Source organism: Calidris pugnax, unplaced genomic scaffold (genome assembly GCF_001431845.1).
Source record: "Calidris pugnax isolate Ruff unplaced genomic scaffold, ASM143184v1 scaffold13, whole genome shotgun sequence".
Taxonomy (NCBI): domain Eukaryota; kingdom Metazoa; phylum Chordata; class Aves; order Charadriiformes; family Scolopacidae; genus Calidris; species Calidris pugnax.
Window position 1 is genome coordinate 18,751,388 of NW_015090810.1, and position 15,397 is coordinate 18,766,784.

Below are 15,397 nucleotides of genomic sequence, written 5' to 3' on the forward strand. Positions count from 1 at the left end.
GTCCTGGGGCACTCTCCAGGACTTTGTTAGGTGAGACAAACTGAAATCTCTAATTTTCATCGGTAGTGAGTAGCTACTGACTTTGACTCAGTAAGTTCCTCAGCAGTTAGGACTGCTGAGAAAATTAAGAGGACAGCAGCTGCTAAGCTTTGCTTAAGTAACCGTATCCAAATAACCTGCTGTGGAAGTGGACATGTACTTTAAAGATGCACAAGACCTCTGTTCCTGCTTAAACCTTTTATACCACTCATATTTTCCTCCCTCTCTTGATTGTATCCCTGCAGTACATTCCCAGCACAGCTACCATCTCACACTGCTGCACATATCACACCTGCTAAATGCATTTGCAGACATTCCTACAAGGTGGGACAACAGCTGCCCTTCAGACAACCTGGAATATTATCCTTGCCTCTTCCCTCCCCAGTCACAGGCTCATCCTTTCCTCTGTGGCTACATCTCCCTCTACTTCTGGAAGGGCAATGCTTCTGAAGGAACCACATCCAGTATCTCAGATACAACCACTGGTCCCTCACTTCTCACAGTACGTACTTGGAGGCGTTTGAACAACTCACAAACACCTTCTCATTCTGATATGCCTAGATCAGGGACACACGCAAGAACTCAAGAGACAGGAATAGACTGCAACTTGGCATTCAACATGTCTCAGTGTCAGTACTGGAAGCAGCAAGAAAAGCTCATTCCTTGGAGCACACATATGATTACATCTGTTTCAACACAAAGCCACCTGAAACATTATTCTTAAAATGTGACTTCTCCCTCAATATGTCAAAATCAAACCATGGCATGACCTGCTCCCAACAGCACTTATACAAGCTGGTTGTACAACATCTCATATTCTGCATGTTTCTGTGTTTCCACTTCAACCAAGCTGTGGTTCATACTGATAAAGAAAGGCAGATGGAAAATGAGTACTGCTTATAGATGCCAATTTCTACTATTTTCCATTCTGCAGAACAACACTCTCTCCCTTTGCTGACCAGCTCCATAGATAAATCTATGAAAGCCACAGTACACTAACAACCACAACGACTTAAACTGTAAGAACATACCCTACAACAAACAATATTCACACAGGAATGAAGAATACTTCAGAGAGCATGGACCCCCTAGCAATTTATACTGCTAAGACATATACGCTTGATTTTCATGGCAACATTCAAATGCTTCTGACACAGGCTACTGGCCCATACTAGATGGTTTAGTAAGGTCATTCCTGATGTTGAAATTATATTCTCTGGCATAATGCAAATTTTCAGCATCTAGGCTACCATGCCTTTAAAAGTTCCAGATTAAATTAAAATTATACACAGTGGTTGCTATCCTAAATGGTTCTAAAATGTAGTTTAAAAGTAGTCTGGAACAGTTAGCTATAATAGCCCAAGAAACATACATGCAATGCCTAGTAACAATCATGGAGATTGTACACTGCTAGCACACAGCAACTGATGTCATTAAACATTGCTAAAAATGAAATAGTAAAAAAGGGGCTAATTTTAAATTTAATTTTTACAGGAAGAAACAAACAGATTTTGTGCTGATGCAGTTCTTCCACCAAATGAAATTATGGTTAAATACAGCAAAGATCTGAGTCATTTCCACCAGAAATCCTGGAAGATGATAAAAAAGGAACAATATCAACAGGACAGGCATAATCTGGAAAAAATGAAGAATCCAGAAGATGCTTTTGTTCTTCTATTTCTACTGTCCATCAAAATAAATAGCTAGCTTTGATTTCGCTGCATTTTTCATTGTTTTTACAAGTTGTTATGATCCTAGTCCCCGTAGTCATAAATTCTTCCAGAAGACCCTGGTGGAGGTAGCTTCAGAGAATATTATGCTTTTTCCATGGATAGCTATTGCAAAAGAAAAGACCTTTAAGAGGCAGGCAAAGCTTCCAAAAAGCTTTCATGGCCAAGGCAACTAGGAAGGAAATCAATTTACTGGTTGCCTTTGAAAGCCTCCATGAGAAAGCTCCTATGGAGATCAACTGGAAATTAAAGCTACTTATGAAAAAATGGAGAGATATCACTTGGGCATAATGAGATTAGCTGGCACAAAAAGAAAAATGCTTTACACTATGCAACAATTATGCTGCATTTAGTCTACGAAGTAAATTTAAAAAGAAAACTTCAGTTAAGAGCCAAACAGCCTGCAAAAATTAGCAACAGATTTTCTTCACTCTAGGAGCTAGAGATCACAAAACGATTGACTAATCTGTTCCAGCCTTCAAAAGAGTAGGGGGAGTCCATGTAACAAAATATGATTTATTCACCATTTATGAATAAGGGGTTGGAAGCATGGGGTATTGAGAAATACAAAAAGTCCTGATTTGTTATGAGCATGTAACAACTCCTCCGACTTCAGAGAAGTGTTGGATTTTCTTTGGGCTAGGAGGCATCAGAATAAGGCATAGAGCCAAACTCTGCTCCTAGAGATCAAATACACCCTTCCCTAGCTCATGGAGAGCTGAAAGGGCTGATATAATTCCAGTCCCTCAGCTTCACCTGCACAGGGGAGGACAAAACTTCTCTCCACCAAGCAGAGAAGCCAGATTAAAAGTGGCAAAACAGGCTTGAGTTTGCATTTCCCCAACTTCCAGATTCTTCATTTACTCAGATGAGGTCAAACAGGCACAGCCATCAGGATGCAGGTTGCCACGGTCCTGACTAACAAGGTCCACGCCACATGTCACGGTCATGCGTCTCTCCCAGCAGGCAGGTTTTGTATTTACCTGGATGATCCTTTCTGTAAACTTTTCTTGCTCCTCTCGGTGAAGTCTTGTCTCCTGCTCAAGCTGAGCCTGAAGCTCCTGTATCGATACATTCTGTACAGGTAAAACATGGGAATCCCTGAGCTGATCAGCAGGACAAAGGGATAGGTTTAGCAGAAAATATGTCCCCGTGGTGTTAAAAAAAGGAAAAAAAGAAAAGAACTGCAGGACAGACATCTGCACAACTCACGGTTATCAATAGTTAAAACCAAAGCACAGTGTGCAAATAAATAGAAATGCCTTAAATATGTGTGGGAATTTCCTGTGTGGCTTCTTCTGAAAACTAAAGCTGGGATGCTGATTTTACATGTTGGATATTCCCTTCAGGACTCTGCTCTGGGTTTACGCCCGAGTAGTTGAGATAGCGCACCATCAATGACATTTGTCAGACGAGCTCCTATTTACAGGATTACATATTTGGCGGTGTATTTCTTTATGATAACCAAAGCTATAAAAAATTAACATCTCTGCAGAAGATGCATCTAATGCATGTTTATTGAACCTAATTATTTATTAATTCTCAACTCTTCTTATTAGGCAGTTAATGGGATAGCATTTATTAAATCAACTAAGCATATAAGATCCCTTCCTCCAGATACAGGACAGTTCTCTGCACAAGTTGACTCCATTCTCTAATTTCTACTCAAAATAATTACTCCACAAATGTCATGGTGATGAGCTATGTGAGCCTGAGTTCTGAGTTAAATTCTTAAGTATCTCTCCTTTCAGGTCCAACACTATTTTAATCTTAATACTTTCAGCTTTATGTTCCCATTATGTTTGGCAACCTATCCACTTTACTTGTGAAAGTTACTTAATTCACAAATAAAGACCCAAGAAGGCAGAGTCAGACCTCATTATTTATACTATGTTAATTAATCTTGTGGCACTTATTTTTCTGATCAGAACTTTCTATGCCCTTCATTTTGTGTCTCTCACATTGAAGCTAAAACTGATTTGTTTGTACAAAGGAGACGCTTGGCCAGATGCCGTCCTCTTCACATCTGTGACCACAGGAAAACACTACGGCACCAAACTCGTACTTCCTGAAGTAAAGCTGCATTTAAAGAAGGGATTGCTTCAGGCTTCAAAGCATAATCCCAAAATCTCTGCTGGCCAACATCCAGCGTGCTCCAACCTCAGCAGCTGCAAGGACCTAACACAGGTCATGGGACCACTCTTGGGGGCTGCGTTGCCATTTCCCCTCCGTCATCAGCCCTGGCATCCATCTCCTCTCCCTGAGTGCTCTTCCCACTTCCCAAGGGCACAATCAGCTGCTGCCACTGTTTGGGCTGGGACACTTTGGGTTATTTGAAAAGTATTCATCACTGGAACAGATGCTCCTCTTCGCCTCTAGGGAAAAAAGATGGTAAGGCAGAAGGAAGTATCCCATAAGCCAGATGGAGGGCTGCACTCTGCTGAAAAATGAAAGTCACCCTACATAGACTTTCTGGGGTGTATCTGTTCCTTCTTTACTTGGTTCACTTATTGACTTGTGCACATCTGTTTTGTACCTGAGGAAAAGACACTTCCAGCCCTCTGAAAGGTACACGTAAAGTTACCAAGAGAACATTATCTGCCTTATTGATTTCATCTTATGCCTTAACGAGTCTGCAGACATTTTGTATTGTACAAGGCTAAAATTTTGTCTCACAAATAATTTGGAAAGAACTGCTTGTAATGGGATTTGCCAGTTTTGCACAATCATTTGTAAATCATCAGTTTAATTTTCTCATCCAACAAAGGAAAATTTACTTTCATCAGAAATTTCTGCATTCTTTTATTCTGATCAGTCCTATTTAGGAATATGGCAAATAAGAACAAATGTACCCAGTTAATTCAGGTATAATTTAAAAAAAAATATGTGTTCCTTCTTGTTATGAATTCAAAATCAGCCAAAATCATGCAAAGTTGATCTGATGAAAACAGATTAAATATGGCAACGCTCTTCTGTTTGCAATAATGACTGATCTTAATATGCCTCTCCTTAGAGTCATGCAATTACACATTTAGATAGTCAGAAATACTGTTGGTCTTGGGATTCCTGAAACTGGAAGCTGAATGAGAGAAGCAAAAGTTACCAGGAATGTAAGGTTTGAATTTTTCACTATTCACTTCACACTTGCATTTCCTAATGAACAATTTTTGATAAATATGTAGCCCATGAAAAGACAAGTTTCAGGAAAGTTGCGTGCTGGCATTATGTGATAACTGTCGGAATTATTAAGAACGGGCTAAATGCATCATAAAGGCAGATAGACTATTATATGCCCACTAGACAGTGCAAATCTTTTTACAATTGCTTTGACTCTTTAAGGATGATAGATTTTTATAAATGGTACAGTAAATGTGTTGAAAAGCAGTTAATGCACGGATGCAGAATTGCACAGCTTCTTCCTTCCAGTGCAACCTGAGGACTCTTCATAGTCTATAATTTCATATAATGTCACTTCCAGCAGAAGCATTGGGATTTGTACTGCTCAAATCAAGGGAGATAAGGCTGCTTAAGCACCTAATAGACTGCTGCTAAACATCTGGATTGTGAATAAAGAATATGTAGAAATGTATCATGTGATATTTGTATATGCAGTTCAGACACCTGATATTGCACTGATGGCCATCTATATGTTTATATGTGGAAATCAGACCCCCATCATATAATCAGCAGGGTGTAGTCTGTGGCACAACTGTGGTTTTGTTTTGTTTTGGAAAACAACACTGCTACAAAATGGACACAAGAGTTGATAACCTGTTAACTTCCATTCTTTGTTTCATTTGTTCTCATTACCAAACATGCTACAGGAGGAATGGAAAACACCCCGAATGTGACAGTCACCACACGACAGACCTAAACCACAGAAACAGACACAAACTCACTACAACAAGACATACAGACACACTATGACAGGAACTACGAGCTAGCACTACTCCATCACAGTGCCACAGAAGCAGCTACACTTCATCCACTGCTTGACACTGGCTGACAGTTTCCTACAAATCCCAATTATTGCATTTCCAGATCCACTTCCACCTCTGTCCTCTCGGACGGGCAGTGCCAAATCCTTCTGCCGAGTCCTCTTCTCTCACCTGTTATCACTCCAGAAGAAGCTAATCCACGCTGATGTCTTTACCTCAAGAGGATATGCAGAGAAAAGTCATCCATACTTTGGGGGCTTCACCACTGCTCCCTCATTGCACCGACCCCTTTCTGCCCCTCTCAGCATGCTGAAGGCTTTTCAGGTTACTTTCCAGCTCACACAATCCCACATTTCTGCCATGCCTTGTTTTCACATGTTTACCAATGCACCATGAGGCTAGGTTTTACTTCTCTGTTTTCTCCATTTTACCATTCCTAATTGCAATCTCAATTTGCCTGTAAACTTAATCAGTTTATACGCAACAACCGTGAACATCAAATTTTGTGGAGTCTTTCTTTTTTACCTTTTTTTCTTTTCTGGAGGGTTGGAATAAAAGAAGGCCTGAGGAGGCAGGGTAGAAAGATGCTCTCCAGAATTTGCATGCCATTCCAAGGAAGGCAAGAGATGAACATTTTCTGTTGCTCATCTAATGCTATGTCATAGTGCTTTGATATTTGGACCTTAGATTTGATTATGCATTCTGAAAACTGCTACTTTTTGACACATGATGGTTGATCATTGCAGACATACAATCAACCAGACCTGAGAAGAACATCTAGTGCCTTTTGCACTACTTTTTACATGCAATACACATCTAACTGAATTATCAGAGGCTGCATCTGAAGATGTCCTCTTCTTTTCTCCCCCTTAAAAGTAAATCACATATATTCAACTTGCTAGGGTACAATAGGCAGTTGTGTGGTTATTTGTCTGTGCTTACACAGAGTGTCTCTGATTTCGGGAAAACACAGAATGCTGCTCCAAGTCTTTAAAAATCCAATTCATTGTATGGATAGTATAGAAAGTCTCACCAAGTTCAGTTAGGTCTGGGATATCCAGATTTACATCATAAAGGGTCTTTTAAGCCATTATATTGTCAACCTTTACAGAATCTTGCATAGCAAGAAAGACTACAATTCATCAAAGTAAATTATTCTTGCTGCCCCTAATCTTGGTGGGAAGGAATACTGTCAGCACCAGTTTGTCCTTCTTCCCACAACTTTGCATTGGAGGAACAGTGGACACTAAGAGATATACCTTTTATTGTGTCCACAATTGTTCAGGTTTTGTTTTTTTTTTCAGAAGAAAGAAAAATCACAATGTATAAAACATGCACTATTTCCTTTCTGGGAAAACAAAATCCTAAATTGGGGCAAGAGAAAAGGACGTGCAAATTTTCAGCACATGGATGGAAGCTGCTGCAAGAGCCATCCAGCCAAAAAGCTCTCACATGGGATTATGAAAATTGCACAGAAGGAGCACAGACACACCAAAACCAGCTAAAAATAGAACATTCAAAATATAGACCAAAATTATCCTCGTATGTCCAAAATGGATTAATTCAGCAGATTTGATTTAAAGCAGGTGGTAAAGTGACTTACCTAACTTGCACATCACTGTACCTGCTTGGTCCACATTTAACCAAGGTATTACTTTACAGTAATAGAGATGTTTTATATTTCTTACAGGCATCATAAGTAAGAAAAATAGTTAAACAGACTAAGAAAGGCCTAGAAGAAATTAATCCCCAGTGTTAGCTTTTCCTACCTATTATTAGACCTTGTGAAAGCTTGCTTTTTAAGACATGATCTCACCTTCTCTAGCCTATCTGCTTTTATTTTAATTCTCTGGTTACAATTTGTTCCTTTTAAGTTAGTTCACTTTGGTGATTCGTTTTCCATAACCTGTGAGCATCTGAGATTTTGTGGCATTTTTCTGCACAGAAACAAATGTGTAAGCTTTTAAAAGCCACCTACAAAAATAAAAACAGTAACTAAATCCCAAATGCCAAGATGACTGCTTTAGGCTTTGGTGATATATACTCACTCAGGCAAGGGCAGAACTGATGCCCTTTGAAAGAACAATCAGAGCTATGAGATACAGCTCGATTTTAGGGCATCAGGTATCAAACATTGCAATAAACTGTATTTGGTCGTTTGAAAGACGAAAAAAAAGATTTTTTTACTTCTCCAGAATCTTTTTGTTTCTGAATAAACAAGTGGAGACTGCTTAAGGAAGCTGCCTATGGTTTGTGGATACTCCACTAGTAAAAAGGGTAAAATTCACCTGATGAAAAATTATTTACCATTTTTCCCACTGGTTTCCATTTGTTGCCATAGTAATCCTTTGATTTGTACCAGGCGTTTGCTCCATGAAGCATTGTGTTACCTTTTTTAGTTCCTCCTGTCTTTTAGTCAGGGCAATTCTCACTTGTTCACTTGCTCTTTCTTTGGATGGTAAAGAATGATATTCCCCTCCCACCATAACCCAGCTCTGCTAAAATCATGAATAATGGATCGAACATCCACCTCAATGGGCTCCAACCTCCCACAACAGCAGCTGAATGGCTTGTTTCAGCAAGAAAACAAAGCCCCGCTCTTAAGGCAATTTTAAGATATAATTTCCCTTGGACTGTGACTCTAACCCACCTCTTTAACATGCAAATACATTCTAATAATACTGTTGCACTAACAACTGCAGCGCAAAGCCCAAACAAAGGCAGATGTTTACAGTTAGGCTACAGGGTAGTTTCAAGCACAAGTCAGTCTGCATTTATTGTATTTAATCAAACAATTAGGCTCCCACGATGCTCATTTTTAGAAATAGGAGAAATGGCTAAATGGAAGCTGCTCAGCATTGCTTGGGAAAATTTTCATTTAAAATTCAGCTTGGAAAAACTGAATTTAGAAAAATGGGTTTACTTGCTTAAAAATAAAACATTTGCCTCACTGAAATACAATGAGTTCTTCTTATGCAGAAAGTCCATACACAGTAAGAAGATCATCAATCAATGTTATCCACTGGCCATTGTGCATATTTTCACTTTGTAAGTTAAGGCAGATAAAAGCTTATGTGTAGCCATCTCTGCTGTGGACATTAAAAAGTTTGAGTCTCCATGTGAAATTTCTGTGGTATTAAAAAAACCCCTTTGATATTTGAATAATATTCTTTTCTGCTCATTCACCTGGCACAAGAAAAGTGCTAGTTTTTGCTAGTGCAGTGTATGAAATTAAAAAAGAAAATACTCAAAATTATACCACACAAAATTATTTGGAGGAATCTTCTGCTTCACTTGGATTTGACTATTAGAGATTAAAAGATTTCAATTGGCTTGTCCACGCACTGAAAAGTTTCAGTGTAAAGCAACGTAATACTCTTTGTTGCTTACATAAACCTGACTGAAACAAACATCTTAGTACTCAACATTATCTCAGACTGGGCCATTTGAGCACCAGCCTTGCTCATCTTTTAGCACATCTAGACCTCAGCTGGATATTCTCTACCTTTGATTACAATTACTGCCTTGTTCCTTGTCAAGTGTGGTGTGAAAACTATCCATCCTCTGTTTAAACACAGTTTGCTATACACAGTTTACACACCATCCCATCCCGGGAGAGTTAAAAAAACTGTTGTGCCAAAATTACCCAAATCTCTAATCTTAAGAGGGCTCACATATCCAAGAGTCAATATAATAACAAGGCTGATCTAAGGCAAGGGAATTAATAAAGGCGACAGAATTTTAAAGAGAAATATTGTAAACATTTACTGTGGTGATTTTCTGACTTAACCTACCATAACTATTGACGAACAAAATTGCAAAAGGATCCATACTCAATGGCAAAGTTTCGCTACCTCATCATCCATTCACAGCTGAAGAAGAAAGACTTTACCTTTCAGTGAGAGACTTACGGTGTCCTGGGTTTATCAGATATCCTTCCTGAAGTTTATTATCACTGGTAAAAGTGGAAAGTTGGAAGAGAAGCTGCCGAACAAATTAATTGTTCTGATACTACCAGATCTCTGCGCTGTCAGGATAGTTTAAAACAAACAAAACAGAACCAGCAAGGAATTACCTGTGTTGAGATGAAGGGCCACTCTCCCTTTGATACTCAATAGAGCATTGTGCCACATGGTTACCAGCCGCCCTGAAGCTTTATCCTCCTGCCCCTGCTTTCTACTGCTTGTTATTGCTTACTCACAAACCCAGATGTCCCGGCCAGCATTCTCCATTTCCCAGAGGGAAACTAGGGGTTTCAGATATAATAATGCCTCTGCACGCATCTTTAGAATTAAAAGCATATTAAAATTCATCCTCGCTAGAAGCTACTCTAACCACCACAGTTTCAAGGTGGATTTGGCCTCCCAGTGGGGAGCAGAAAAGTTTTTCAATGCTCCAAGCTTGCCTTTTCATAGAAAGATTAGAAATTGTTTTCTTCAGGACCAGTTGTAGTGTCTGGACAACCTATGTTCATGAGAAAGCAGCTAAGGAGATGCTTACTGAGGCTGATATGGCCTCTGCATGGATGAAGATTTAAATAAAAACTGATCGATGTTTTTGACAAATGGAAAAGTGCTCAACAACCCAAACAATGGAGAATTCTGCTTTAAGTAAGCCTTTTTTTTGGAGGCTGCAGAGTGCTGTGTTCCCTGTTGAGAATCACCACGCACACCAGCATCAAACCCTCTCCTGTGCAGATTACTGCCAGGCAAAATGCAAAGCTGTCTATCTGTAGACTTTCCAAATTTAAAATACCCAACAAAGTCAACCTGGAAGCATGATCTCACATCAGGGATTACAACCTCTTCCAGAGATCTTTCATTATTATACTCATTTGTAGTGGGTCCCTGAGCCATATTTTCCCACTTAGCAAAGCTACTGGGAGCAGGGTGATGAGTCCAAAGTCAGGACCAATTTGCTTCTCTGAAACTGCAAGGGGGAAAGGAGGTCAACCACAAATTTCACAGGAGAGGTACTATGTTTGGTCCAATTTACTCCCCCAACCCCTGGCTTCTGTTACTCATCTCCTGGCTAAGGCAGCAGGAGGCAGTGAGTAAGATGGGCTGCTTTGCTGACCTCTAGACTGAAACAGCCCTTGTCTCCTGGCCTGTAGAGTTTAATGTCTCCATCAGCTCTGCGGTGTGGGTCGGTGGTGGCTCGCTGGTGGTGAATCTCTCGCTCCTCTCCACGATCTTGTTTGAGCTGCCACTCCATCTGATCCCTCAGTTTGGACTGTTAGGTGCATGGGCAGTTTATAACAAAAAAACAAAAGGACAGGAGGGAATAAAGAAAACAAAAATGGGTAAGGTAGACGACTGAAAAACTACAAGACAAAGAAAAGCGTGAACAGAAAAACCAACTTAAATACAGTGGCATAAGAAAGTGAAGAGAACAAAACCAAAATGAGGATGAGCAAAATGATGGGCTGAAACATCTGAAAAGCAAAAAAGAGAAAGAGAGGAAAAAAGAACGCAAACACTGGTTATGAGGCGCATGCAATGAGGATGCATGAGTCAAACCAACAGCAAGCATACAAGTCATGAAGGATACGGGACACAAGGCTCTTCCTTCCTTACTTGTGCTGTGCAGAAAAGCCATATCCAGTGTGGCAGTTGTGGCAGTTTACACATGCGCCCACGGGCAACGCTTTAGGCAAGGCAGTCCTTCGCTGGCTACAGAGCTTCTCACTCGCTGCTCGGTTAGGGGAGTGAGCTGTAAGCAGGCTTTTCAAAACACATCACTTAGAAAACTGCGTTTGGTTGGGTTCTTTTGGCAAGGCTTTTGAGAACACGCCTGACCTTTTTACAAGAGAGCATAATAAAGACCTCCTCACATTTCTTAGCAAGGCTGCTAATTTACATTCATCAGAATTTTATTTTTCTTTAATTAATCTCCTCTTTCATGGGGAAACACTGCTGTTACAGACAAAAAGAAGACAGATCTCTATAGCACCGGTGGATTAGCCTTTTTGCCACGAGGAACCGCCTCTCAATCAAAGGAGTTGTGCAAATAAACAAAAGAAAAAAAACCTATAAAGTGTTTAACATTACACACTTTAATACATCGCGGGTCTGAAATCATAACAAAGCAGCTGTGAGGAAAATTAGCTCTAGGGTAGCGATGGCAGCAAGAAAAAGAAACAATAAACAGAAAGAAGGCAAACAAAGGGCTGGCCTACCTGGAAGTCGGTGATCAACTCCTTCCCCAGGTTACCAATGGGAGAGTCTCGAGACATGGACGTCATTGTGGATAGAAAACTGGAAGACTCTGTGAGATGGGGAAGAGGGGAGAGGTCCTCCATCTGCTCCTTAAGACCCTCCCCAATGTGATCAACCTTCTCTAGGAAGTTCTGCAGCTCCTTCCGGAAAGCTTTCATCCTGGAGTTGATGGTATCCAGAAGCTCTGGTTGGTGCTTATCTTCTCCCATTTCCTCACCACTTTTGAAATCCTGCTCAGTGGATGGGCTGCTGGTCACATGCACCTTTGCGTCGTAAATCAAGCTGTCCGTATCAGTGATAAGGCGGTCCACGGTCCTTTCGAGGCGCTCAGCCTCGCGTTTGATGTTAATTAAAGACTCGGTGTCCTCTTTCACTCTCATGAGCTCAGTGGAGCACAGGTCACTGACTTCTGACGGCTTCCCGCTCCCAAAACCTGACGTCTTCTCATAAACTTCTTCAGAGTCACTCTCACCCCCAATGGGCCCCTCTCTCTTTGGCTGAGGTAGGCGACCCTCTTCGCTGTCACTCTCCTTCTTCCCGGCATCGCTGTCAGCATCGCTGTCCCTTGGGCTGGAAGTGCGGAGGCCCAGATGAGAGGCCAGATCGTAACGCTGGACATTGGACATCAGGACCCTGTTCTCATACTGGAGCTTCATCACTTTCCCGCTCAGCTCGTTGATCTGACACCTGGCCGACTTCAGCTCCTCTTGCAAGGTGCCGCCACACTTGGAGGCTGCGTCATCCAACCAGCCTGCCTCTTGGCCCGGCTCAAACTTGAATTTGTTCAGCTCGTTCGTTAGCTGCTTGTTGTGATCCTCGATTTCGGAGATTGACCGCCTCAGCAGTTCTGCTTCCTCTTCCACAAACTGCAGGTGCCGGCGCAGCTCCGTGGCCGACTCCACGGAGTCGCCGTAGGGCGAGGTAGGAATGCTTGAAATATGGTCCCTGCTGAGACACTCTTTTTCGTACTGGCACCTCATATCCTCCATCTCAGCTTTAATCCCCCTGTTCTCCACCTCCAGTTCCACTATTTTTCTGCCCAGTATGTTTGCTTCCTCCTCCACCAGCTTCAAACGAAGCTTCAGCTCGGCCTCCCTGGTGCTGGGTGGGCCCCCTGCCTCCCCTGTAGGCAGGGGACTGTCCACGTCTCCATAGATGGACTTGTACTTCTGGAGCTCCTGCTCCAGTTCATCCTTCTCCCTCCCCAGTTTGGCCATCTTCTTACGCATCAGCGCTGCCTCCTCTTTGGCAAACTGGAGCTGGCACTTCAAATCAGCACTGTCCTCCTGCCAAGAATAATCACCCCCCCACACACCAAGATTATATTACAAGCAAAATCAGTTGCTCACCTTCCAAAATCTCCACCTCCCCACCCTCTGAGCTGTATGTTAGGTACGCAAACAAAACACAGACAGAGCTGCGCAAACCACACAGTTGACACATTTCACAGCTTGGTCCTGGTTAAAATGGCAAAGCAGCTTGACCAGAGATAAAGAGGGGGAAAAGAAAATAAATCAGTGTGCCAGTGCAAGTGCTCAGTGATGCAAGAGTGCCAGCACAATGCTTAGTTTTTCTCAAATACTGAGCAAATTTTGTGGAAAATAACAATGACTCAATGAAAAGGTGCCATGATTTGTTGGCACTGACTGTTCCATTTATTTTTAATGATACATTTGCTCGCTTTTAGCACCATGAAACAAAGACTACTCAGATGAGTTTGCTCATCGTAATCCCAAATCTCAGGCTTCTTCAACTGGAAAGCACACAAAAAAAAAGTGTGCTAAAAGGCACGGTTGCCTTGTGAAGTGAAGAATTTAATTACGGGATCTCACAATGCTGTGAACTAGCCGGAGTGCCTAACTCACTTTCTGAATAGAGAGCACTACTGTTGTCTCTGCTGCTGTTTTTATTAGGATGGACCAGAGTGTGATCACTCTTTCTGATATGGACAACTGTTCACAAGGGAGACTGGTGAAAACTTGTGAGAAAGGAAAAAAAAATTCATTAAACTGTAGTTACATCCAAACCCATCCCATGTGAAAACCTCTGTTTTTCAGGAAGCAGCAAGATATTAAATGAGGGTTGGATTTTTTTGTGTGTGTGTTGGGCATTTTAAAGCACTGCATCTCAACTCGAATGAAAACTCTAGTGTGTATTGTGCTGAAATAAGAGACAAGGTTAAGTAAATTCTAAGCCAATGAACAATTTCTTTGCATGAATCGCTTTCATGAATTGTCATGGAGATACAGGCACTTGGCCTCTTAAGAGACACATTTATCAGCATTAGCGGTATAATGGAAGGCAGGCTTTGAAAGATGATCTCTTGAGACAGCAGATTTCATCATTGTTGGTAGGCCATGTGGACATATGTGCAATTATCTATGGAAACTTCATTTCAGTCTCCGGAGCACTTTTATCTTTCACAAGCACCATTTTGTTATAAATACTAACAATGGCAACCAAATCCGGAAGAAAACATGACTGACTTTAATTGTTCACCCAGATTAGGTTATTAAAAAAATAAAAAGATTTACAAAACTAATTATGGCTCAGTAATCTGAGGAAATGATTTAATTTCAAAAGCACACATCCTTGCACATTGGTAATGGTGTCTTTTATGTTACATAGATTAGTTTCGCCCCATTCTATTTAGACACAGACTAATTATGTCTTAATTTCAGCTATTAATACCCAAACAGCCAAAAAAGTAATTGATGGTATACTTCTGAACTCAGTCAGCTCTCTTACTGGTTCTGCTTGGCACAGGTTGGAACTTTAAAATGCTAAATAGTTAAAAAAGTTATCTTAAATATTAATAACATGACAGAGGTAAACAATAGCCAAAGTTTCTGTTAATATGTGGTCTTCAGTGATAACCATAAGTCAAACACAATTGCAATCAGTTGATCAGTTGACTGACTAAAACTCTGGTCGTTGTGTTTCTGGTAGCAGAAATGTGAGTTTTCTGTGAATACAGCCAGGGTGCATAGAACAGATCACAAGCAGAGCCTCTAGAACATTGGCTTGCTTCCTTCTCTATCACCATCTCACATACACACACCTCTTTTTCACACATGTATTTGCAAATTGCTTTTCGCTTTGTAACTCAAACCTGCAAATTAAGTATCAGATTTAAACCTGGCAAAGCTCCATGCAGCCTCCCTTGGAGTCACACTGAATTTTGGTTGTTCTGGCTGGATAAGGCTGTACGATGACCAAAGCATTGTGTTTGGTCAGGGTTGCCCCATACACTACCTCTGTTTTCCCTCGCATCGAGAATCAGTTTATCCCCACAGCTGTAGGCTTTGCTTTTAGGGTAATACAGAGATCACAAGGAAGGTTACATCCAGACCACTGCTGCACGTCTGAGCTCACAGGTGGGGTGATTACTCCAGTTTATTCGTTTGTCTGCTAATAGCTTGGAAATAATCACATCTGACATGTTCCTTATTCTCTCTTTGTAATCCAGCAT

At 41.1% G+C, this 15,397-nt stretch overlaps 1 protein-coding gene across 4 annotated transcripts in view; it reads right to left on the reverse strand.

Annotated features, from left to right (window-relative positions):
• MTCL1 (microtubule crosslinking factor 1) overlaps positions 1–15,397 on the reverse strand; it is a 106,658-nt gene that overhangs the window by 32,024 nt on the left and 59,237 nt on the right. For 2 of the 4 annotated variants that reach the window (XM_014938593.1, XM_014938592.1), the window contains 3 exons: positions 11,886–13,211; positions 10,784–10,939; positions 2,753–2,845 (listed from right to left, as the gene is read on the reverse strand). In XM_014938593.1, coding sequence (XP_014794079.1) covers positions 2,753–2,845; positions 10,784–10,939; positions 11,886–13,211 — 1,575 coding nt within the window. The remainder of the gene's footprint in view (positions 1–2,752; positions 2,846–10,783; positions 10,940–11,885; positions 13,212–15,397) is intronic. The other 2 variants (XM_014938594.1, XM_014938596.1) reach the window with 1 other exon arrangement.